Consider the following 26,151-nt stretch of genomic DNA (forward strand, 5'->3'; position numbering starts at 1 on the left):
ACCGAGCTTTGTATGCGACAACTTTATTATATTGCCAAAGCTGTACATATTCTATAAATACTTTGTCAAATACTGGAATACTTACACTCGGCATCTCATTTCATGTATTCCCTCTCGTTACAGCAGCTGGCTAGTACAATGACAGAGATGAGTTGCAATAATCCAGTTTAAAAAAATGTCCTTTTAACTGAAGCAGAAAGAGCTGTGTCCCATTCTCTCCGACCAAACGGGTTTTGGAGCTGCGGCAGATCCAGTTCAGTCTTCTTCACGCCGGCGTGCGTGGCGGCTTTCATTAATGCAACAGCATCTGAATATCCTACTGATTACTTTCCTTTGCACAGTTAAATGACTAAAAACACAAGCATGTCAGAATCAAAACAAAAGCATCTTCCAGTGATATAGCTGTACCGATATATTGCTGATCTGGGGAAACTGTTCACCACATGAACGCATGTGCACGCACACACACACAGACACACAAACACACTCGTCACGGTGGAAGGTAATGGGCCAGCGATGGGACCAGATTCAACTGTTCTTTACTATCACAGAAACAACATTAAGACTTGGCCACGGCTGTGGGCTTCAACACGTCTGAAAGATCGATCACAGGACGCAAAACTGCTGCTGCCAGTTCAGAGGATTTTGCGCTTTTGTCACAAGCGAATCCGCGACGTCAGAGCAGGTGTTTCTCCTCAGCAGGTTACGGCGTGAATTGTCCTTAACAACACACAATATTCTGTATTCAGCCTCTCAGATGTGACACTTTTTTAAGTCTAAAGCTGAGCAACAGTACGCAACACAAATTTTAATGAGTCAACGTAGACTCTGGGAAATAATAGATTCTATTTACGTCTATTTTCCAGACCAAACCATAATTTTATTTGCAGCCTTCATGTGACCACAGGTGGTCGCTGTTTGCAAGTTTCTGTCTGCAAGGCTGCTTTCCCCAATTTACACAAACAATAAGCCACATTTTCTGATGGTCTGTGTCATAAATGTCTGACTTCTGTGGTTTCATTCGCTCTTAAACTGCAGAGTCGCTGTTCTGACTCATCTCCAGGCTGATGTCGACACGTCTGACAGTTTTTGGATGCAGCATTTTTTTAAAAGCTTTCCAGGTTGAGATCAACAAACGTATGACGGGCAATGGGTCACCATCAACGTAAAGTGTGATCCTTTACTGCCGACCTGTTGTAAAGACTGAATAACGACCACGCAACAGCGCCGCCCGTGGTCACACATCGGACACTGCGGTGTAACGCTGGTCTGAGCCGGCTGTGTTTGCTTTCTACCTCATTTCAGTCCCACAAACAATTCAGACTAAATCCAAATGGAAAAGTTACTGTAGCGTCTGTGCCAACACCTGACCTGACGTTCACCTGCACCACCTGCTGCTGTTTAAAACACCTGCTGTGACATCACTGACTGGGGGCGTGGCCTGAGCGCAAAATGCTCCAAAGCTTGCTCCTGTGGAGAGCAACGCAGCAGCCGTTTTTAGAGTTCAACAGACAAACTTTAAACAGTCATATTAAACTGAAATCATCATATTCACTTCAATCAATATGCACTATAGAAAAAAAAAAGGTCTTCCTTACATTCGTCACCCTGTGAACGCCAGTTAACTTAAGAAAACCTGGCTCTGGCAATGGCTAACTACTTATTAAGTATTGCACATCTAGCAAATCAACAATTTGTAACATTTTTTTCCAGAGAAATGTACAGTCAATATATGTATATATTAAATAAATACTATATATAGAAATATATATAATATTTATTTTTCATCCTCATAATAACATGCAATTGATAACAGCAGACCACAGACGAGAAGTTTTACAGTAGAACTAGAACAGTAATTCAGCCTGGCGGGCCGATATAGGGCGAGAGAACACATCTGAGACCACTCACATTATTTTAGGGTTCAAACACTTGAAGAAGCGTTTACATGCGGTGCTCTGGTGCAGTTTACAGTAGCTTTTTCAGTATGGGACATCCTGCACTACAAGAGGGTCTCTGGATGTTTCACCAGGTTTAACTTGGACAGACTGGAACTTTACAGTAACCACATATCACAGAATAACTCACACAGTCGTATGGAGACGGGGGGGTGGGGGTGGGGGGCGCGACTCTGTAGTGAACTGTCAAGGCTGTGCATGGGACCTGCATGCACTCTGTGCCTCGGGGCCATCCCTCACATCTCCTCCTGTCAGTAAGAACAGTTGGGTCTTGGCAGCCGGAGCGATAGAAGACTTTCACGCTGACGAGAGGAGCTCGAGGGGAGTCGCTCCCCCCGAGTTCAGGAGCAGGCAAACATTTAGCTAGTTGGTATGATCATCAGGACGACGGCAATGAGGCGTTGGAAGTTATTTACACGACAATACAGAGCAAACACGTCTACACAACAGGGTCGAAAAAGGGTCTTAGGCTTGTATGTACAGGAGGAGGGAGCGGGGGTGTGTGCTTAGAGTAAAGTGAGGGATTGTCAGGAGTCTGTGGTTTTAGAGCTGAGATGCCATTTCAAGTAGAGGCACACCGAAGATGGGGAGGGGGGCGGGGGTGGAGAGGGAGAGGGCACGGGGCGTAGACTAGCTAGGAAGGGGTCTCGGTGACAGAATCTTGGGTTTTCCTTCTGCCTCCTTCCCCTTCACTGCCGCCACGTAGGAGAAAAGGCAGAGGACGGAGTAACAGATCTGATGTGCCTGCAGGAGGAGGAAACAAGTGTGAGGACGACAAGGCCCAGGTGTGAGGTCACATCTGTGTACAGTTAAACATAGGACGAGGATCAAAGCGACACGAGAGGCTCCCGGTCAGTCCGAACGCTGCCGGAATGAGGACTGTTGCATAATTCAGCATTTAAAGGCGCCCTGAGGAGTTCTCTGACCACTAATAACGGCGTGGAGCCACGTTTCTGTGAGCGGCTTCCTGTTTTGTTGTGCACGCTGGCGTCGTCGCGCACATTCCTGCAGCTTCACGCTGATCGACAGCTGGACAGTAAAGAAGACGTGCAGCAATTTCCTAAAGACTGCGAGCACGGATGTAAGCAACGCACGCAAACGCTTCAAAAATCAGCTCCGCAAATGTTTAATGAGGAAGGAAATGACTTCAGCATGTTTGTTAGAGCTCGAGGAGACACACGATTGGCGCGTAACACGGAATGGAAACAGGAATGGACTTTTGCTCACAATAAAACTCCACAGGGCTCCTTTAATGTGTGCTGAAGTGAGCCTGAACTCTGCCGATGGAAGCTGCTGATTGGTCAGTGCACTGAAATGTCTTTGTGATGTAACCTATGAGCTCACTGGTCATTAAAGGCAATAAACTCTCTGGTCTCACAGCTGCTGAAACCTCTCGTTTCGAGTAAGTTTTAAGTATTCAGTGGAGGTCGTGCTCAGTTTACTTCGTGCTCATCGAGCCAGAGGATTGAATAACTGCTCTATAGATCTACTTTTCCTGAAGATCTCCTTATCTACAACCACGCTGGTGCAGGCGCGTGCATTTTTAAAATCAGTGCTCATCTTACATTGAGTTAGAAGTCTCAAAAGGTGCTGTAATCTGAAAACAGGAAGTCAAACTGCCTCCGTCTCAGAGACGATGGCCTCAGTTTTCAGTCCTCCACGGGGCTGCTGCTGTTTACAGATGTTAATGTCGAGGCACACATCGTTCTGCACACCTTGCGTCTCACTAGCACTCTACATGCACTGGTAAGAAAGTACTGACTCTGGCAGAAGAAGCGAGGACTCACCATGGGGGTCTTGTACTTGTGGATCACCACTTCTTTAGTTTCAGGAACTATGCCGGTGCAAGAGACAAAACAAAGAATTCAAAGGCAGCAGGAACCTCAGTGAGATACTGTTTGAGAGCTTTGGGGACTACAGGGGTGGACTTTCAACAAGGTGTAAAATGGGACGTGGGCCAAGAAGAGTCCACCTCAACAGTCAGCTGACGTTTAGACAGAGGGGGTGACGACAGCGAGGGGGGGTCATTCTGCAGGTTTCAGCAGCAGGCTGCTGTTAAAGCCTGGTTATGTTGAAAGACATTAAAGGTTGGAAGTTTGGACACAGCTTCCCATTCAGTGGTTTGTCTTTACTCTGTTATCTTCTGCATTGTGGATCAATACTGAAGACATTCAAAGTGAGAAATGACACATGGATTTGTGTAGCGAGCAAGAACATGTTTTAGATTTTAGATCCGTCAAAACAGCCACTGTTTGCATCACCAGCTTCACGAGGTGTTCACCTGGAATGGTCTTCAGTTCACAGGTGAGCCTCTTGCCTTGTTAATGTGTTTGAGAGCATCAGCAGTGTTTGTGTTCAGTTAACAGCTCTATTTGACCTCTGCAGTGATCCAAGAACTGATCAACTACGTAAAGACAAATGACAGTCCATCATTTCTTTAAAGGCCAATCAGCCTGGAACATTTCAGGAGCTTTGAATGCATCTTTAAGTGAAACTGGCTCTCATCAGGACCGCTCCAGGTAAAGAAGACCAGCAGTTCCCTCTGCTGCAGAGCATAAGCTCATCACAGCTTCCCTCCTCAGAAATCACCACGTAACAAACTCGTCCTCGCTCTGGGAATTTTCCTAAAGCTCGGACTCCTTGTTAGACATTCTCAGGCTGAGTCAGGAGCTTTCCGACGGTATTCTCTGAGTGTTTGTGAACACCTCGTGAAGCTGCTGAGAGGACGCCGACAGCGTGCAAAGCTGGCATCGCAGGAAAAGGCTGCAAAGACAAACTCTGCTGTTTGCACTCGTTTCTCTGACCACATGTGTCCGTTCATGTGTGTAATGCCGCCAATATCAATCTGCAATGTGTAAAAACAGTAAAAACAAAGAAAAAGCACTGAACGAAGAGGCTGTTTTTCATACTGCATATTAATACTCTGACTATGTGAATGGTGAGTTATGTTTATATGTGACAAAGTATTAAATCTGAACTGTTGGTGAGACGTTCATGGCCCACAAAATGGACAAATAAAAACACAAATGTCTTACAACAAGAGACTGCAAAGGTTGTAAAGTCTCAAATATGAAAAAGAAGAATACACAATAAAAAAACAAAAAAAAGGGGGGGGGGGGCAGCCTCCCCTCCCTAAACCCTCCTCCCCCAGTGAACTGAAAGGTAGAAAACATCACAGAAAAGCAGCTACAAGAGGCCAAAATCTTTTGACCCAGGACCGCGTCACTGTCCACAGGACAGATTGACTTTTCATTAGTAACTGTGAACCCATAGCGGAGATGAGAAGGCTGAGATCTGGACAGATGTGACATGTTAAACCCCTCAGCTCAACACCCCCCAAAAGCATCATCAGCCCCACCAGAGATCTCCGCTGGCTGAGATTCAGACTATCAGAGGATGACAGAGCACGTGACAGATGGAGTCTGGGGTGACCTCCGAAATGAAAAGCCAGTGATGAAGGAAGCAGAGGAAGAGTGGTGGTGCAAGAAAGGAAAAGATGCATCGATGAAGAGGGTCGAGCGAGGAAATACTCTGCACGGAATTAGTTGATAAGAAAGGAGAAAGGTGACAACACTTTACCTGCTGGAGAATGAAGGTTTTCATAGTGGCAAAGATGAGGGCAACATTACAAAAGCAGCACAGAGACACGACAGTAACCCAGCCCGGCACTCGACTCCTGAAACCTCTGACGGCCTCACTCTGCAGCGCCATCCTGGAAGCCATCTTTGTTGACTTCCCCTTAGAAATGTAAACAGAGCGCTAACCCTTCACACTCCTGCTCCCTTCACTGAAACACAGAGGCAGTGAGCTCCAAACAAGCCCTCCATACTGTCTTCTACTTGGTGTATCTGACTCTTTTTTAATGAAGCTTTTTCATAAATTAATGGTGAATTTCTACCTGATAGAGGAAGAAGGACGTTTTTTTCTGCAGCATTGTGCAGGTACGTATGCAGCTTCATATTAAAGGGACAAAAGGATTTCCTGAATCAGCTGAACGCTGCAGTTTCAAGCAATCTTCCTCAAACAGGAGTAAACAGTGCTTTTGTTTGGGACTATTTTCAGCGGTGGATTAATACACATTCTGTGCGATCCACCCAAAATAAACTCCAGTGTGCGTTCAGAGCGATGAAGGGACACGTCGGTGTAACAGTGTGACTCACTGACGTGTTTTCATAGCTCAGATAAATGAAGCTGTGGATTCACAGTCCATACGTTTTCAGCAGCTCTGGTCTTTTTTAAGGAGATTTATGCAGAATATCAGCAAACTCTACGTTTATCTTTCAGCTGTCGTGATATTTGCTCACATTAGAAACGTGTGAATCTCTGCTTTGACTTGTAAATTTGATCAAATCTGTTTCACCTCCTGTAAAGTACTTTTATTAGATTTCTCTTTTATTACACATTAATTTGTGCATCAGGCTGTACCACAAGAACCGGCACTGCTTCTTTTGAAGGAGTATCTTAGTTTTAACTTCTACTTGTGCCTTTAGGTTGTAAAATGCAAAAACACACTTCCTGTCCTTCCTGTCCTCACACTTCTGTTTAACACTGTACGAGCTTCTCTCCCTCACCAGCTTCATCCCTCTTCATCAACCCAATGAAATGTCGCTGGAACGCTACCATGAGATTTAAAGAAAACCAGGTCCTCTGAAGAATTCATCACTCCCTCCACCACCTAAAGACATCAGTGCCTCCTCAGGAGAGCGAGCATCCAATTTAGTGAACCCTTATTAGCTCTCGTCAATACATTTGCCATGAAGCTGAGTTACTGCCGTGCCGAGTACAGGCCTAGAATCAATAGATGGTGTAATTACCAAATTCCTCCAGGACAAAGACTCCCTTCACTGTATTGCACTTTTTAATGTGACTCAGCTCTATGAAAACCTAAAAACAAACAAAAAACAAACAAAACAAAGACAGAACATTATTAACTCAACAACACTGGATGAAAAGTAAACACTTCATATTTAAAAATTAACCATGTTAAACTTGTTTTATTCAGTATGAAAGGTAAAAATAAAACAACTACACATGGAGTGCAAGCTTTTAACAGCTGACGAAAGAAAAGAAAAGCACACTATGAGAAGTTTCCATGATCAAACGCATACATGGGCGACGGTTAAATGAGGAGAAATGCATTTAGTCTGCTCAAAGCTCGAAACTAATTCAACGTGACTCGTTTCATTAATGAAGCGTATCAGAACTGGAATAATTTCTAGTTATATTTGGATGGAAAACAGCAAAGGAAGTTAAAAAAAAAGGCACATTTCTTTTTATGCTCAGAGATGCAATTTGGCCCATATGATGCATACATGGAAGTTACAGATAAAAATGTAGACGAGGACACAAAATTAGATTTGCCATACAGCTACAACAGTTAAAAGAAAAGACAGAGGAAACAAAAGGAACCCAATAAGATGTAACTGCTAATAAGCAAACACAGCAGAGGTTGTGTACCTTCCGCTCCTTGCAGGGGGAGAGAGCATGGGAGAGAAATGGTTTGGATTATTATCGACAGAAGAGCACAAACACTCGACGACACGAGGAGAGGGCGCTAACCAGAGCCAATATGAAAAAAAAAAAAATAAATAACCGTCACAAGAGGAACCAGCCCCGAAAACTAAGAAATAGGAGAGGACTAGAGGTTTGACTAGGGTATTGAGAGCTGGATTCACCTTTGTTTGCCTGGACTTTAAACATCTCAGTCCCCCAGAGCCCTCCATGCCTCCTCCTCCAGCAACAAGGGCTGGCACCAACGCCACTTGCTCACACAGCAGAACAGATAAATGAGGGCAGTCACTGACGGACAGAAAATCCCGCTACGACGTATAAATGTCACCTCCGACACCATCTCACTGCAGAGCGGCACAGGACCCGACCCGGCGCTCGCTCCTGAAAACTCTAGAGATATAAATAAAGCTGCTGCTGAGGGTTTGGTGACACTGTTCTATTCAAAATCCATAAAAACGATCCAGCTGATCTGCAAATACTCCCAATCAGTTGTTCTAGAAATGTGGAGTCTTAACTGTTAACTGTATTCTGCTGGGATGGTAATGAAAAAACTTTTCCAAAGTGGCACTCTTTGCAATATGAAGCGCAAAAACTCAACTTTGGCCAAAAGAGCCTGAGGCAGAAAAAGCAGAAGCAGCAAGAAAAAGCAGGCAGTAATCATGACAGCGACTGAGCGCAGCAGCATCCACGTTAGAGGGTCGGTTCACCCAAATTATGAAAATCCATTTCGTCGGGCCGAGCAGAAAGTTTGGGTTTTACAATAGAGAGTAATGGAATTTTATTAGCGACGCTTACAGCGATGAAGAATTCTGCTTAAACCTGCATTACCTGACTTTTTGGACATTTGGGGGAAGCAGAAACAAGTTCTAAACATAATATTTAATTTGGTTTAGCACATAGCTGCTTATCTGTGCATCCAGCAGACACAGAGCTGAGCAGCAGTCACTTACATGGAGTCGTCTGTCTGTCCAATACGCGAGTCTGTGTCCAATATTGACTCACAACCCCCGAGGAAACCATCTGTCTGTCAGCTAGTTGCTAACTCTGTCTGCAGGACAGGTTGTAGAAATGGGTTTCAGAGGCCGAAACAACGCTATGAAGAGCGCTGAGTGAACCAAAGCAGTGAAGTAGTGAGCTGTAAACTCAAAACAATGAGCTGAAAGGTTCCGCAGAGCTGAGAGGGACTGAATCTTAACTCATTTCATCTGTTGTTAATATAAAAATACTAATTAGAGCAGCTTGAAAATCCAGTCATCCCAAATGATTTTTGCATTTATTGTGAGTATTTTTTATTAGATCTGCAAACACAGTTTAAAATAGAGCTGAAATGATTAGTCCAGTAATCTATGACTTCACTGACTGAAAATGTACTATTGTGATCATTGATGAAGTCATTTTTTCATCAGTTTCAGCTTCTCAAAAGTGAATTATTTGCTTTTGTTCTCTCTCATCAGTGATATGTAACTGCATATCAACAAACAATTTGGAGTATGTCAACTTGTGAATTGTGGAAATTTTTCTGTTTTCTGTCATTTTATGGACTAAACAATTATTTTAGAAAATAATCAGCAAACTACTCGAGGACATAAATGATTGCAAGTTGCAGGCTTACTTTAAATGAACATTATGATGGGGAACCAGCTGCACTGTGACTGGTTAATGCACATATAGCTGTGAGGTCTGTGGATCCTCAGAAACCAGGACACTGCTGCTGCTGCTGCTGCTGCTGCAGAATACTTTCTGTGGGCGCCGCAGACGAGACTCCATTCAGCTCCATTGTGCTGCGCTGGAGGCAGAGAGCTCTAAACAGCCAAACATCTCAAATTTCTCAAAAACCAATAATTTCAAACACAACTGTCTACTCGGCAACAAACCAAGAGGGCTGAAGTAAGAAGGCGTTTATTTTTTTTGTAATTTGGGTGAACTGACTCTTACAAGTTACTTCTGCTGTAGAGAAATCAGTTTAAAGATGCAGGACGTCCGTTGAGGAACCTCGCTGCTGAATCTTCTTTGCTCTTTGTTAAGCCCTCACTCTTTTGCTCGGCATGTCTGAACTGTCTGCAGAGGGTCCCTGCTCTTTCAACACGGTCACTTCTCAGACTATCCACTGTTCAATCACAGCTTCACACTCTAATGAACCTGAAGACGCACACGAACCCCGGCTACGACTACCTGCGCAGATGAGAAGACAACACAGGACGATGTTCAAGGGTCCAAACTTAAATGTGAAAGTTGCTATTAAATAGCCAATTATTAATGAAAAGTCTTTGCTCAAGGTCATCCGGCTTACCACTGATGCACGACACACACACACATTAACACTTCATCTCCTCCCACACAGGAAATGAACAATGAGGTTTGAGCACCACGGATGTCAAAAGAAGCTTGTGTGGAAGGATGTGTCAATATCGTTTTTCGGGAAACGCATGCATGCAAATGAACGCACACGCACAAACAAACAAACACAAACTGAAACTGAAAAAAAAAAGCAAATCCAAAAAAAGCAAAAAGCACAAACAGGAATTCTTCCTCTAAGGGATTAACGTCAGGTACGATTAACGCCAATCAAAGATGCCGTCAGTCATCGCTAACAGTTTGACTACTGAGATTTATTTTTAATGACAATAGAGGAAGACGTGGAGAGATGAAAGGAAATGAGGCAAACAGGAGAGATGAGCAGAAAGGTGGACAGAAGGACGGGATGAACTCTGAACCATCATGAGTGATTTTCGTGTCATGCCCTCGTGAGATGAGAAGCAGTTTCTCGGCTGTGGTGCTGGCCTCTTACCTGGCTGTGCATGAATTTAAGGTTGATTCCTTCCAGTGTGACCTGCAGCAGTCCACCTTCACCAGTCTTCATGTCCTGGACGGGGAACTCTCCGCCCAGCTCTGGACCTGAGGGAGACCACACCCAAAAACACTCAGATGACTGCATGCATCAAAAATAAAAGACATCAGGCACTGCTGGGACGTGGGGCGGGAACGTTTCAACTTGTCCTAGTTGTGGATTTTATTCTTAAGTCTTAAACAGACTCCACAATACTAGAATAATGACAGAATTTTTAGAAGGAAGTCAATGAACAACAGGAGTGTAATTAATTACATTCGAGACTGTTTTATTAATGTGTAATCACACTCAAACTGAGTCTACGTCATTATTATTCGTCATTTCAAAATAAATGACCGATCTTAGGACGATATTTTCTGCCTTTCTCCTGCTTTGCTTTAGATATATTTAGCTTCGACCCTGGAACCAGGTGTTTCACACCTTCTCAACGTGCAAACGTCTCATCAGAAGCTATGCCCAGTCCTCCCTGAGATCAGACTAGTACACATTCAAAGTGCAGGCTGGACGGCCTCTTTTCGGAAAGCTATAAAGAAATAAAAAGAACGACAAAAAGAAAGAAAAAAGAAAAAGCAGGACACTTGGGCACAGCCACTCGCTCGGTCCATACCTGGTTTAATGCTTTGCTGTCTTGCTGCAGCTCTTTCCATGCTGTCTTTCACACAGTAATAGAGTTCACGACACTAGAACGCAGAGAGGAAAATCATGAATTTCTAATCGATGTTTCCTGAGGCGAATGAAAGCACAGGATGCAGAGGCACGCCGTTTCTCACCTTTTTGGTATAGAACTTGTTGAGCTGCGTCTCCTGGCCGTTGCGTCTCCAGAGACACAGCACCTTGGTCTTGGGACAGTAGGTCATGTTGATGAGCTTCTCGTACCACCAGCGCTCGTAAACTGTGCCGATGTTGCTGCGCAGGACGATGCAGTCATCGCAAACCTGAACCAGAGACGAGTGACGTTGAATATTAGAAAACATGGCTTCAACATGCCTTCTGTATCATCGTGAAGGACACTTAAAGTCAAGACTCTGCGCACCTCCATGAAAAAGATGTCTCCTGTGGTATCGGTGCCTGCATGCACAACAAACGTTTGCTTCTTGATGTGGCGGCTCCCGCTGGGCCTGATGGGAAGCTCACGGCCGTTCTGAAAGCACAGTTCAGTACAGATAATTACATATAATGAACATCGGCTGAACTGCCTGAACTCAAAAAAGGCCAGATATTCACCATGTTGGCCAGTTTGTCCAGTATCTCGTTGATCTCTTGGCTGTACGTGAGGCCAATGTGGGACTTCCCCATCAAACGCCTCACTTTCTTCCTGATGTCATTTTTGTTCAACTAAACAAAGAAAAACATCCACAGGGAACAAAGGTTGAGATATCTGGAGGTGCAATAAAACGTCAAAGTTCAACGAACTGATGCCGTCCGTACTTTCATCATTAGCATGTATGCAATCATATTGTGCAGCAGGGTGGCCAGAAGTCTGTCTTCATCGTCCTCCAGACGCTTGCGGTCATGATCTCCTAACGACAAGTATCTGTGTCGATGAGCAAAACGCAGAAAGCAAGAATTAATAGTCCAGGACCAGAATCACAAAGTTATCTACCAACTGTGAAAACAAAAACAACAAAGTAACAAAGCATGCATTTGAGCGTCAGCTAGGCTCAACCTTTCGATCATCTCCTGGGGTCCCTGGTCCATGCCCATGCCCTCACGCTCCAACATCACGGCGTCTAAGTAGGCGTCCTCCCAGAACTGCAGCTGGTCCCACAGCGTGGAGCGCTCCTTACCTGAGCACACGGAGATGGACACATGTAGCTCCTGAAACAGCTGGACAAGTTCGTCAACAACGAAGCCGATGCATTCAAAGACAGCCCAAACCGTGCGCAGACACAAGCATGCACTCTTTCAGACCAGCTAATTACATAACCAGCTGTCACACTGTACAGTTACTACAAGGTTTCAGTATGTAATGAGGTACTGATGTTCCTCCATTTCAACAAAGTCTGCTTTCAGAAACTGAGCCAAGAGGTCACACGCCGTGGACATGCAGGAAAAACAACAGAGTCAATTAGGCAAATTACACTTACACAGAATGATGCTTGTTGTAGCATGATGGAGGCTCACAGCTAACAGGTCGAATAAAAGCTTGACTTAAATTGTTTTGACAGCAGTTATCCTTTTTCTTGAGAGCAGTGTTCCATTTATAGATGCTGCCTTCAAGTGCTGCTCTTTGTAACCTTTAAGGCACAGTCTGGACTGGGGAAAAGAACTTTTCCTCTACTAATTTAGAAATTAAGCTGCAAATAACCACAAAATTATTGAAAACATATTGCACTTGTACTGTCAGACGTTTCCCAGTCTCATTTACCAGCTGGTGGCTCGTGTGAGTGTGTTCAACCTCGCGTTAAATTTCTGACAGCACTTGAAGGCAACATGCACTCATCCCATATGCAAATCCATGAAATGTTGAGCTTTCAGTGCAACGTGAAAGCTAGTCAGGAAAGTGGTTGAAAACACAGCTGAGCAGAAATTAAAATAAACGTCAGAGCAACAGTGAAAGGAAATCACACACTGAGAGGGAAAGTGAGCACATTCTGCAGGATTGCTTCTATTTTTCACCCCGATCTCATGTGAAGAAACACAGAGGTGCAGCAGCTCATCAACAGACAGGAAAAAGTCCCATCACATCAAAGAATAAACACAGAGCTGAACAATGGCTAGCCACACACATACACACACACATTGGAAAAAGGGCAAAGCCAAGAGATTAGCCCTACTTAGAGAAAAGGTTTCCATGGCAGCATCCTCGAGTTGATCCCAAACGGAGCTCTTATCGCGGCCTGGAAGAATTTCCCAGGAGGAGCAGCAGGAGGGACGAGAAGCAGTGAGAGCAGCAGGGGGTTAGGCGAAGAGGTGAGGAGGTTTAATGGCAAAAAACAAGAGCAGAGCGAGCCGAGAACCACACCGGAGGAACGAAAACCAGGGCAGACAGACACGTCGCGCTCATTTACTCACTGATTAATCAACTACAGCACAATGTCACTTTTAAACATGTCGAGCAGTCAAGTAGGTGAGCAACAATCTTGTTGCTGTGATCAAAACTGATTTTAAGCGCTTCTTGCTTTTACATGGCAAAGACTTAGAATATCAAATTAACACAACTTTGCTTTGTTAAACCTAAAATCTGAATTAAACACTTGTGATGTATTTACAGCAGCTGCAGTCGTGACTTTCCACAGTGCAAATAAATATTCTTAAAATGACAGATCGAGCATTCATACTGGTTTTTTCCTTCCCTTTGATGTTAACTGTTTCTCATTCACCTTACATACATATTCTTGAATCCATTTTGCCAAACTTTCAGAGACTACAAAAATGGAAATAAAAGTAAGACTAAATATCTTAAATCGAGGTACTACTGCTTGTTATGTGTCTGATAAGATCTTTCTTCTGAGCAGGCGGTTTCTATGTTCACTTGCTTCAAGCTTTTTTGTACTTAATTATCTTAATAAGATATTATAACTTCTTATGGAGATTAATGCTTGAAAATAGAATTTCCAGAGTTCTGAAGCTGTTTGATCGAACTGATTTGTCAAAGTCAGTATTTCTTTGTATCCAGGCAAATATACCTGTTTTTAATCTGACTGTACTGTGATTGAAAAGCAAACAGGTGGCAGATAATTTAGGTTATTTCATGTCACATTTCCCTCTTTCTTTCTTTCTTTCTTGTTTTCCAGAGTTTTTGCAGTGAATACAGCCCACTTCTCTCAGTAGGGTTAACTCATCACTACGTATAATCAGCCCAGTTCGGGTCAGAACACATCGTGGTGTAACTTTTCACCTTCTAACACATGTTCAGCTCACAGTTTCATAATGAACATCACATCACTTCTTGGTAGTCACATGTCTGACTTCTGCTTTTTACTCTTAAAAATAACTATTGTCACGATTAGTGAAAGTTCACTGTGGTCACACTGATGGTCAAACTAAAGTAAGAGCTTGCACAAGTTGTAGTGAGTGAAAGGTCACGACATCTAGCAACAGTTCGATTAGTGGAAGTGACTTTTAATGTTTGCCAAAGATAATGTTAGTAAAGCAGTGCAGATCGATCTAGTGAAGTATGGGAATGAGAAAATACACCTTCAAATCACACAAAGTGTTTCTAAGAACAGAGGAATCAGAATAAATGTCAGCTGTCTGACTGAGCTGTGAAAGGAAGCAGAGAAGTGGAGAGCAGATCTTACCCAGCAGGCCTTCACAAAGGTAAATCCTCATACTGATGTCCTCCATGGGCTGCGCAGGCGGCCCCTTGGCCATAGCGTGTACATGATCTTTAGCACTTGGTTTCAGTGTGTGGGTCTTTCCCTGTGGAAGCAGGACAGCGTTCATGATCCAGCAAGTGCATTCTGACAAAAAATACCGTTTCAAGTATTTTGAGTATTGATGAAGCTGTCTTTGATGGCTGGTTGGTTAGAACAGATGAGCAATGTATGGGCATGTAAGACACTAATCTAGACGTAACAGTTCCTGAGCACAGTCAATTAATAATTCATAACACAATGACAAACTTACTAAAACACAAACCACTACTGAAAATCCATTGACTGTTCAAGTCATCATAATGCCGTTAAAGACAGAAACGCAGCCTCAGACTGTCAAACAAAGCAAACTTTGATCGTGATCACAGTTTAAATGATCACTGATCACAGTGGAAAGACTGTGCAGACAGCTGTCTGCATAAAGGGACTGTGCAGCTGATGTAGTCTTTCAGGAGTGGGAAACTAGTCTGTAATCTCCCTTTTTTAGAGGTCACTTTTTTCTTTCCTTTTTTGGTTTGAAAATAGTGAAGAGGCAGACAGGAAATGAGGGAGAGACAGGCAGCTACGTTGCAAACGTGAGGCACTCTGATCTTTTTTAGTATGCATGGGAACTCTGGAATCCAATCAACTGCAGGCACCTCCTGTAGAGATTTCTAAGTAATTTGTGACTTCATGAGTTCAAATGAAGGAGGTTTGTGTTAAATAGTCTTATTCTAAGTTGGCTGTTATCTAAAGAACTGCATGATGGACATATTTCACTTCAGGTGTTTTACACTTACAAACACTGTACTGGTGGCTGGATTGGTTTCAATCTCGCTGTCAGAAAGAGTTCCTCTGGACTGATTTAAATGAGGGGCAATTCTCCCACCGAGGCCGTCCCCTGCTGTGCTGCTCAGGTCACTGTCAGCTCCGAGAGTCTCTCCAGAGCTATTGCTTATCTAAAAAAAAAAAAAAAAAAAAAAGGATCCAGGTGTAAGAACAATACACAACCAGAGGTGTTTCATGTGCAGGAGGTTTGGTACGAAAGCGGCTTTTCTCATTCATATTCACGGTGAGTGACTCATTTTTACACTATTCCTGTTTGACCTTTGCCTGACAAAGATCTTAGGACCAAAATGTCTTTGTTACTTATGATCTTCAAAATTCAGCTTGGCAAGTTTTCTCCTCTAGAGAAAAAAAATACAATTCTTCATGTTTGAACAATGTTTGACTGCACAACATGAGTCTGTAAATGACTGAAAGTTTAACAGGCTACAGGTAGAAATACTGTACATTATGCAGATATGTGTATGCAATTATCCATAACGCTGTGAAAGTAAAAATAATTTCACCGTGCACAAACCAAGGCTGCGATCAATGATTTGTCCAACAGCACACTGCTAACAACAGGCTGACATGCCACCTATGTTTCTTATTTTCACTTGTTTTTTTTATTCAGATTTTGAAGAGTAAAGGACAAGAAAATGGTATGAACCAAAAATATCATCCTAGAATCTGCAGTTAATACTGTGAAGTACTGTGTATCTGGAACACACGGGCCCAAAGTGTGTGATATCTGAGTTGGCTGCGCCCTACCACTGTGCTAGCCTCTGAGTCCTGGCTGGTGCTTCTCGTCAGGATCGGCGGCTCCGAGCTCGTTACAGACTCTGTGTCGCTCTTCTGTAAACCCAAAGGATAAAAAGAGCAGAGAGTTCAGTGTGACACTTATTGACAGAGAGAACCATTAGCAGGTTTTAATATTCACAGACCAGCACCATAGGCTGAAGGCTGCCAGCACAGCAGAGCCTGCAAACACTAGCATGTGAAAAATGAATCCATATAAATCAAACAGTCTCTGGTCTGTGTGCTGTGTGTGCAGCCTGCAGCCCTGAGGATGTCTGACTGTGATTTTAATGCTTACACAGCACCACAAAGAAAGAGAGAGCTGATGAATCAAACCCAGGTATTTACAAAAGATTTTTCATGAATCTAACTCTCTACTTGACAACAGTCTACAAACAGACCTGAGATCCAGACGTGACGCTGAGGCCACTGTCAGCACTGATCTGGGATTTCTTCTCCTCTGCATCGGTCACCTGGGGGCGCTGCTGCTTTGCTCCTTCGGACCCTGCAGGACACACCCCGTTATCAGTACGCTTCCACGAACAGGACGACATTATCTTCTTGCCTCACTGAGAGTCGCTTCACTCAAAGCCCACACAGCACAGCAACACTGACGCTACGTCCATCTGAAGTGCCAAAGCCTCTATTTAAACACCGCGTTACACTTGTGACACAGCAAAGCGTTCAGTATAAATACCTTATTCATGTTTGGGAAATGATTTTCGTACCAAAGACTCTGAGACAGAAGGTGCCTCTTGCCAAAAATATAGCGTGACTATAATACACCTCATCCAAAGAGGCAACAAAACTTTTTAGGACTTTCTAAAAAATACTGGTGCATAACTGAGCAGGAACAGATGAAGTTTTCAAACACCAGACAGAGAAGTTACAGAGGGGCAAGCAGAGAGTGCCATAAGATTGGGGGAAAAGTTAAATGAAAATAAAACTGCAAGAGCGTGACATTAATTTTCAGTCAATGCTGCAAACGAGGCCCAAGTTACACCAAAAACAACAAACAGACACAGGCAGTTAGGCATGCAGACAAACTGATGGACGGTAAAGGAGACATTTTCTGTTTCAAGTGTGATCTGTCCTTTGTTATTTATCACCTCAGTGGGTGCAGACATGGTGACAAGTAGGTCCTGACACTTCCTTTTTGTCACTTTAAGTTTGCAAACCATTTAGTGAAGCCTTGAAAAGTGCCAGCAACTGTAGGATATTGGCTGTAGATACACAATTTGCAGCAAGCCACTTGAAACTGGAAAAAATACAGTTAAAAGAGCAGGACAGGGCAGCAGGTATTCATTCTGCTCATCTTGCATGGTGTCAAGGAAAAAAACAGTGCAAAACAAAGTGACATCGCTTGAACTTAAGCCAGTGACTATAAATAAAATATAAATCAATTTGATTTTAAGTGTAGAGAATTAAATAATGCACCTGCCTAAACTGTAGGCAGTGAGGACAAAAACCTTTACACAGCACTACATTTCTGTTCTGCATCCCACCTTGTGAGCTACAGCTACTGGGCTAACAAAGCTAAGGTCATTACTAAAACTAGCACATACTGTAGTAATGCCTGCTGGAAGAACTTACCAGACTGGCTGCCATCAAGTCTTGATTAAACACAGCATGAAGTTTGTTTTTTTTGCAGCTAAAACGAGGGTCGCATTTCTCACAGCACTATATGTGTGAGAAATCCTGTGACCCTTGTTGTCATACAGTAAATACAGTAAATTTAATACCACTGGAGGATTCCAATACTACTGCATATATCCAGTGTCATGTGCAGTACGTGCAAAACTAGAAAATCTGAGTGTCTCCACTTTCATCACAGATCCACATTCAGTTGTAGTACATCATCAAGTCAATGTAAAAATCTTGATCTCACATCAACTCTGTGACCTTTTGTCGCTTTTCCATTAGGAGCTCTGCTTTTGATTTATTCATGTGTAAAGACACTGGTGAGATTGGAAAGGTGGAGAGAAGGGGGTGGGAAAAGGTCAACAGCTGAACACCCCGATCCTTTTTTTATTTCTTTCTTTTTTTGGTGTGTGAAAAGTCTCTTACTCTGTGGTTTTTCCATAGCTTTTTGCTTATCCTGGTGCTTGCTCCACAATTCTACCCAAGATGCATTGCAAGCAAGGAGAGAAAGACAGAGAGAGAGTCAGAGAGCTGGTTGAAAAGGCATGTATGGTGGATGAGCATTCAAATCAAAACAAAAACAGAAGAAGCACTGAGAATCTGTCATTACTGAATAAAGGTGTTTTGTAATGTTTGCATGTAGCTGCGCTTCAGTCCGAACAGAATGAAAAACAAGGCTTTTGTTGTCAAGTTGGATCCGCTGTGTGTAACAGCTACTAAGATAACATTACAACACACCCAGAGCTCCTGGCCCAAAGTCCTGGAGAGCCACACAGTGACGTCAGAATGAGCTTTGGCTCTGACCACCGGCCACCGACCGCTTTTGTCTGGCTCTCCAGAGCAAAGGTGTGAGAGAGAGAGAGGTGGTTGATTCGGAAAAAAGAGCATGGGATGGGGTTGAGAGGCCGACTAGCCAGCAGGTGGAATGGAGCAGTTGCAGAAGCCGGGATGCAAGTCTCACAGCATTCTGTAGAATTGAAGGTGCAACTTCTAACAGGAAAAGAAGGGGTGCGGGTAGGAGAGGTGTCAGGGTGGTTGACTGAAAGTGTCCCCCGTATACAGACCCAGAAAAATTCTCAGACAATTAAGTGCCAGAGAGATTTTTTAGGATTTTCTAAGTCAGTTGGTTCTTTGGCAACCAATAGAAAACTGTTTCCGTGGTGAAATTTGTCTCTTGACTGGGACTGTTTACTGGGGAGCGATGCTTCCACCCTCCATGCTGAGAGCAAAGGGAGCTGCCATTTTCTACAGCACGCCTCGCAGAAACCTGCAGTAAAGGCAAAGACGAGCACCGGTTTGACTATCAATGCGCATACCTCTGGTTTCCCTCGTCCACTACTGCAGATTTAGGTGTTGGGAGACCAAAAGAAAGACATGCATTCAAGGTGCGAAGAGGCTGACAACAGAACTCCAGAGAGGAGGCAAACAGGGGCACAGATGTTTCAGGAAGGGGAGACAAACACACGCAGTCCAGCCTGGAACACAGGGGAATATTCCAGACACTTCAAGGCTACTTCATATCTGAAGTAGGAATATTTGAAGCAGGGCCAGATTCTGAATTTGAGTTTCATTTAAATCATTTCGTATTTTTGAAAATCAAGAAGTCATTTCATTGACACTATAAACGTTCGTGTTTTTGACAAAGCCCACCTGAGTGATTATCAGCAGTATTCCAGGTCAAAGTGTGTGGAATATTATAACACCTGTGAGAATCTGTCTGGGACAAGTGAAGGGATCTTTCTTTGAGACGGCTGGAGGGGGGGGGGGAGACTAATATTTAGGGTTGATGAGCTTGTAGGGGACGGGGGGACGGGGGTCTCACAGTGCACATGCAACCGCGGCTGGAGTGGTGTACACACCAATCGAGGCAATAAAGTTCTCCTCGTTCAGACTCCGGGTATCAAAATGGCGGGCTCCTTTGCCCGTTGTGTGGTGCGGCAGCTGCAGGTGGGGAACATTCAGGAGACCCTGAGGTCTGGCAGTCTCCATACGACCAGAAGGACTCTCTTTACTCCCTGGGCTGCCAGCACTGTCTGTGGGGCTTCGCTTGCGTTTTTCTGGGTCTACCAAGTTATCAGAATTAAGGGGCCAGAGACAGAGTGAGAAAATATGTGGAGGTTTAAACTGGGAGAGGATCAACAGTGTTAGACAAAGAAGGAAAAACAGTGACGAGATCTAAACTTTACAAGTATAATTAATGTTTTTAGTGACTCAAATCTAGCATGCAGCTTTAAGATCAATTTAAACGCAATGCAAAGAAGTATTAGTAGCATAGGGCCACTGCTGTTATGCTTCCAAGCACAAAACCTATCGAGAAAATATGGCGACAAACGAGTGTATGCATTTCAGTTTCAAACATACCTTTGGTCTGATAATGTGTGCGTGCTATTTCCAGTAAGCTGAAGACGCTGGCCATTCCCCCGAGGCCTGCATTGGTGTAAGAGTGCTCCAGACTGGAGACTGTGCACTTCAAGATGTCCAGCATGCCTTTGTACACCTTTCTGCTCACCTCCTGGAAACACACACAGTAACAAGGTTTAGAAAGACTTCAACGAGACAGAAAAATACAAGCAAGACTACAAACTCCATGTTCTGAAGAGAGATGTGTCTGCACAGATTATAATCCCAGACAAATATGTGAGCTACATACAAGAGAGGTAACTTTACTGTTCTTGGATTTCTTTGGATTTTGGACACTAAACTAAACTCTATGTTACTGAATAAAATGAGCATCACCTTGGGGTATGGGATATTATAACAGGAAATTTACACACAAAATGATCCGAATATAATCAACTGAATAATAAACTAGTTCAAAGCTTGAGTGAAGGGAAAAGAATAATGAAATTACAATGTGTAACTAGATGTTAGCGATGCAAATGTCAGATTTGTGCTGTTATTTCCCATTGCTGTTGATGTTGTGTATTTCTTGGCACATCAGATCGTAGTGGGGAGAAAAAGTATCTCACCACATCACGTATGATCTCCTGTCTGGCATCCTCCTCCGACTGGATGGCTCTGTTCAGCTTACTCAACACGAAGACGCGAAGCTGCTCGTTCTCCAACAGGCGGCGCACTTTTTTCATGTTGAGCCAGCCGACTCCCTGACCATCCAGAACGCTCTGCACCACTTCCTTCAAGAACTGCTGGTTCTCGCTGAAATCGAAATAAGTCAGTTTTGGTTACAGAGCACTTGATATGGACAGTATTTGTAACCTTTAAACCCAACAAATACAGGATAACGTAATATAAATAACAACAACATGCTCTTATCTTTCTGATTGTACATTTGACAGAATTCATTACCTCGTGTTGTTGACTCGTCCCTGAGGAGAGGGCGACTCTCTCTTCACTGTTGGACTGTGCTTGATCACTGAAGACTTCTGGTCCACCAGTGCTCGAGGTGCACGCGCGCCTGCAACAAGATCAACAACAATGAGGTTTCTGAACTCCAAGAGGAAGACAACCAAGATGACAAAACAAAATCTGCAAACTACTTGGTCACTAGATAGAAGAGCACTCAGTAGAAGTGGACTGGACACACACAAAGGCACTTGCTCACCAGGTACTGTAAACCAGGACAGGAAACAACTTTCAAACTAGCTTCCACATCGAATAGAAAAGAAAGCAGTTTACAGGTTTGTGAAGAGGACAGGCACACCTGGAATCTACTGAAGGTTAGCTACTGCTGAACAGGCAAATCACTGGAGCTGCTAGAGTCTATTATTACAACACGAAAGGTGAAGGACAACTCAAACAGGGACATGGTGCACACACACACACACACACACACACACGCACACGCACGCACAGGAGTCCAAATGGTGCTCTTGGTGGTGGCATCACACATTAGCAGCATAGAGACGTGAGTCAGAGGGAACACAGAATATACAGCAGCGACATCAATGATATCATGCATGAAAGAAAAGAAAAGGATGTGTGGATGGGGAGGAAAATGAGCTACACTGCGACGTCACAAGCTGACTCATTTTAAAACACTGCTGTGAGATGCTCGGCTTCTGCGAGCGAACCACCTGTCGGGGGTTGGGTCAATCATTTCATGATTATATTCTAATCTAATGACTAAAGACACTCAAAACATTCAGGCAAGTCTGTTCATTTTCTCACTGAACTGAGTCGGACTGTCCCTGCAGTCCAAACCTCTGCAGCCTTTCATGAAGCAGTAATAAGCGTCGTATCTTGATGCAGAAGTTCCCGTTTTCTTTACCTGAGTGATTCCTTTGATTGTTGTGCACATTCCAGCATCTGAGGACAAAAATTCCTCTGGTGTGAATGTTTTCATTCCACGTAAAGCTGAGCACACACTGTGTTGTTATTAAGCCTGTCCATTGTGTTAACTCACACTGCATGTTTTAATGTGCCTCTCTGCATCCTGCAATCCCAGTGACTCACATTGTGCGGCTCAATTGACCGCCCACGACATGATGCTCGCACTGAATGTTAACACTGAAGCCCTGGCTGGTTTTGTCCATTGACGATTCCAATAAAGTTTGTTCAAACAAGACAACCACATACTCAACAATGTTGACAAAAAGAAAGAAAGGCAGCATTACTTTGTGGAATTCTACTAAGTGTTCAAGACAATATGGCATCTATTCTGCACTGAAGGTCAGTTTCATATTGCAGCTTTATCAAACGTCACATGAAATACGACTCCAGTTATATTAAAACACGCTCACTACAATCTGTAAGGCTTTGGAAGCCACGTGTGCTCTGGAACTGTAAGACAGCCGGAAACAAACCAATTCATTTAGATCATTCAGGTAAGCAACCAGGTGACCTCTCAGCCTGCACGTCGAGCAACAACCGATCTGAAATTTGATGATAAAATCACGTTTAATCCTGAAAGCGTCTGCCAAAGTCCCCTGAAGATGTCGACACAGCGTATTGGTTCACATGTTGATGAAATAAAACCCGACCTTATCAAACTCTGGACCAGGCTGGAATTCATATGGTCAGGTCTAATTAGGTTGAGTCAAGTCTCTCAGGAAGTTGGAAAACAGAGCACTGAAGATGTGTGTCATCATCACAATATATGGTATTAACTCTCATTGCAACACAATAAATCCTAAACAACTCTTGAAATGATATAATGAATGCAAGTACTGAACTTTGCTCAGGTGGCTGAAAAGCTCCAGGTTATCAAAGCACAGTCATCCACAGCTCTGCTGATCTACACTGAGGGCATTTAGTGAGTCCCGAGCAAGAAAAACACCACAAACATAATGACAAAGAGCTAAAGAGTAAGACGAGCTCAATTTCTCCATTTTGTCAGTGACTGATTCTGTTTCTGAGGCTTTAAAGGACAGGGAGGATCTGACGTGTGTCATTACAGGCTGCTTCACTGTCACTCATATGTGACAGCTGGGATCTACTGTTTATTATTGTTGCTGGAGTGTCGTGGGGACAAGAAATGAGCTTTTATTCCAGATTCCAATACTTTTCACAAGCAGAATCTTTCAGCGTCTGAAAACCAAAATTAAGAAGAAATTAATGAGACTGCATCTGAAACCTAAAGGCTCTTTATGAGAATGACAAACAGTACTGCTGGGAGACCGTGGAGGCTGCTTATGGATTTTGTCCATCATGAATGTGGTCATATAGATGGCAGGTTAAATGAAAAAGTTTGTCGCTAACAAACAGAAGCAGGTCCAGTGGACTCCACGAGGCTTTCATCAATATGTTTTGCTGGACGGCCTGCAGGTCTTGGTGAGACGTCCGCTTTTAACTGTGTTTTTACAGCGGCTGCAAGAGCACAGAGGTGCAGAATATCAAAGAAGGATACTTTGAGGCTGCAGCTTTTTTAAATGGTCCTTGACCTTAAGGGTCAAATGATTTTCCAACCTGAGTAACAAAAACTGTAGTGAAGCTGATATGAATCCCAATCTGAGGCAGCTAAAGCTTGTAGTGCACAAACAGGTCAGAAACAAACAGAGTTAGAAAACAGCACTGAGTTGGCCAACCGGGAACAGATCACAAGCGTACGAGTCACTGTAGCATCAGCGTGTGTCTGACTTCATGTTTGGACTGTTCAACACTGTCATCTGCAGTCAGAGAAATGACTGATGATAAAATGTGTATCAAACGTCACAAATTCAAGTTTCTAATGTCGTTTATAGTTAATTCGTTTCTGTATGCTGTCTGAGGAGTGGAATGTTACATGAGCCTTTCAGAAATTTCTGATCCCTTTTAGACAGAACATAAATTCACCTTCTGAGTCCAGCACTGCCTGCAGCACCGCATGCCTGTCTAGATGGTCCAAGCTTAATTACGGTCTCCTGTGGACTAAAACCTGAGTGTTTCTGTTGCTGAACGTCATCAGCTCTACACATTCTGTGTAGCCCGCTGGCACAGCTGAAAACTGTTTGGTCAGCTTGATGGATAGAAAAGCATTTACAGTGAAACACAAACTGAACTGGAAGCGAGCAAGTTCGGAGAAAGAAAACCCTGAAAATTAAATGTTAGAATGAGAACTACAGGTAAGATGTTTATCAGGGCTGGCCAACCTAATGAAAGATTAAGATTTTCTGACTGGACTGTCATCGTTTGTGATTCTGCATCATGAGAAGACAACGGCAGCCCTGCAGATGAGGAAAAAAAAGGCTGGTGTGCAGCCAATCACAGGCGAGGATAACTGGGTTTGATGGTGTTTGCATGTTTTTTTTGTTCAGACGGGCTCTTGCACATGTCTACACAGTGACCAGTTTAGGAGATGATTTAGATGGTCTTTTGTGCTCACAGCTGTGAAACATTTGAAAAAGGGAATACTTGCCTGTTTCCTGTTTGTGAGGTCGTCTCCGACATGTATTCTCTTTTCTTTGTTAATTTTAGGTTTTATTTCATATTTACTGCCTACAGCACTGCTCCTGTTTATAGGTGCATCACTAATGGTCGGCATTTTATTTATTTATTAATAGGTTGATCCATTAATATCCTGCTTTTAAATGTAATGGTCTCCTGAGCTCCACTAATGCCTTCTTAAAATATGTGTTGTTGTGGCATTATGTCTTTTATAGAAGCTGTGAGCTGTCTGACTCATCTTTTCTTACTGTGTATGAGCAGCCAAACTAGTTTTAGTACTTGACCAGATTAACAGTAAGCTATTTAACGCTAGGATGCAAAAAAAAAAAAAGCCTTGTAAATATGACACCCGAGACAAAACTCACAACAAACCCCACAGTAGAAGTGAAGGGACATTTCTTGTAAGGTTTCACAACAGAAATAGTAAAACCCTTAAAGCTGAAAAGACATAACTTCCATTAATTAAGAACACTGCTGAATTTATTTACTTTGCCACATCTAATCATGTTTCAGTATGTTGTGATGATTCCAACAAACACCCAAAGCCTCCTGAGAGACCTCTGACAGAGTGACAGCTTCAATTCCTGTAACCTGAGAAACACGACAACACAAAATGCTCCGGAATATATGCAACATCATGCCTCATCTGTGAAGTGTGTAATCCAAATAACTAATGCTGGCACACACATGTGCAGGCTGTAGTTTGTATGAGAGAGGAAAACCATCGAAACAAGCAGCATCTCGCCTGGTAAAACCCTGAATTCAGCTCACTGATGATGAAAGAGTTTCACCAGTTAGGTCCAAAATTTGCATAATCCCACTGTAGTCACTGCTCATTGTGTTCAGCACAATTGGAGCATGATTGGGCCCAACCCCATTTGTGCTCTGTGGGAGCATAAATGACAAGCAAACAATGACAATGTCTATTCTTATTCTGCATCTCCAACATTCTGGTCTGCGCTTCATTTGCTTCCCCGTGCTTATTTGTTGCATAACGTATTGCTTCACTTTTTCCTGCGACTACCTGACACTACGTCTGAATATACTCCCTCTCAGAAGTCCATTGACACTCAGTTGTGATGAGGCTAGATCAATAAATAAAATTAATCATACTGTGGAGTGAAATAAGTTAGTCTGAGGAAGGGGAACAGTCACTATGAATGGCGGCGTGGTAAGACAACAGACTCAATGCTCCACTGGATCTGTGATGACACATACAGTGACTGAAATGAGGATAGACAGAGGGGGATGCTGGGAGATGTAGTTGACTGGCTTGGAGAAGCATGCAGCTCACTCGATAAAAGGGCAGAACCCACCTTCTCCGCTCCCCGGGCCGGCCTCTGTAATTATCTCCATTAGAGAATTTAGCCCAAATACTGCACACAAAACCCAGAATTAGTGCCGCGAAAAGGTGGACAGAGAGAGGGACACCGGCCCAGACACAACCAGT

General features: G+C 43.4%; 1 protein-coding gene across 16 annotated transcripts in view; it reads right to left on the reverse strand.

Moving 5' to 3' along the window:
- Positions 1 to 3: 3 nt before the first annotated feature.
- madd (MAP-kinase activating death domain) overlaps positions 4 to 26,151 on the reverse strand; it is a 41,929-nt gene continuing 15,781 nt past the window's right edge. For 4 of the 16 annotated variants that reach the window (XM_070966134.1, XM_070966117.1, XM_070966126.1 and 1 more), the window contains 21 exons: positions 26,018 to 26,077; positions 21,186 to 21,294; positions 20,849 to 21,035; positions 20,241 to 20,391; positions 19,739 to 19,942; positions 18,306 to 18,356; positions 16,640 to 16,743; positions 16,212 to 16,295; positions 15,416 to 15,574; positions 14,562 to 14,682; positions 13,095 to 13,157; positions 11,984 to 12,104; positions 11,746 to 11,851; positions 11,542 to 11,652; positions 11,351 to 11,458; positions 11,088 to 11,252; positions 10,925 to 10,997; positions 10,258 to 10,364; positions 6,773 to 6,842; positions 3,746 to 3,792; positions 4 to 2,702 (listed from right to left, as the gene is read on the reverse strand). In XM_070966134.1, coding sequence (XP_070822235.1) covers positions 2,589 to 2,702; positions 3,746 to 3,792; positions 6,773 to 6,842; positions 10,258 to 10,364; positions 10,925 to 10,997; positions 11,088 to 11,252; positions 11,351 to 11,458; positions 11,542 to 11,652; positions 11,746 to 11,851; positions 11,984 to 12,104; positions 13,095 to 13,157; positions 14,562 to 14,682; positions 15,416 to 15,574; positions 16,212 to 16,295; positions 16,640 to 16,743; positions 18,306 to 18,356; positions 19,739 to 19,942; positions 20,241 to 20,391; positions 20,849 to 21,035; positions 21,186 to 21,294; positions 26,018 to 26,077 — 2,315 coding nt within the window. In that variant the 3' untranslated portion in view covers positions 4 to 2,588. The remainder of the gene's footprint in view (positions 2,703 to 3,745; positions 3,793 to 6,772; positions 6,843 to 10,257; positions 10,365 to 10,924; positions 10,998 to 11,087; positions 11,253 to 11,350; positions 11,459 to 11,541; positions 11,653 to 11,745; positions 11,852 to 11,983; positions 12,105 to 13,094; positions 13,158 to 14,561; positions 14,683 to 15,415; positions 15,575 to 16,211; positions 16,296 to 16,639; positions 16,744 to 18,305; positions 18,357 to 19,738; positions 19,943 to 20,240; positions 20,392 to 20,848; positions 21,036 to 21,185; positions 21,295 to 26,017; positions 26,078 to 26,151) is intronic. The other 12 variants (XM_070966211.1, XM_070966194.1, XM_070966178.1 and 9 more) reach the window with 9 other exon arrangements.

Source organism: Chaetodon trifascialis, chromosome 1, assembly GCF_039877785.1.
Source record: "Chaetodon trifascialis isolate fChaTrf1 chromosome 1, fChaTrf1.hap1, whole genome shotgun sequence".
Classification (NCBI taxonomy): Eukaryota; Metazoa; Chordata; class Actinopteri; order Chaetodontiformes; family Chaetodontidae; genus Chaetodon; species Chaetodon trifascialis.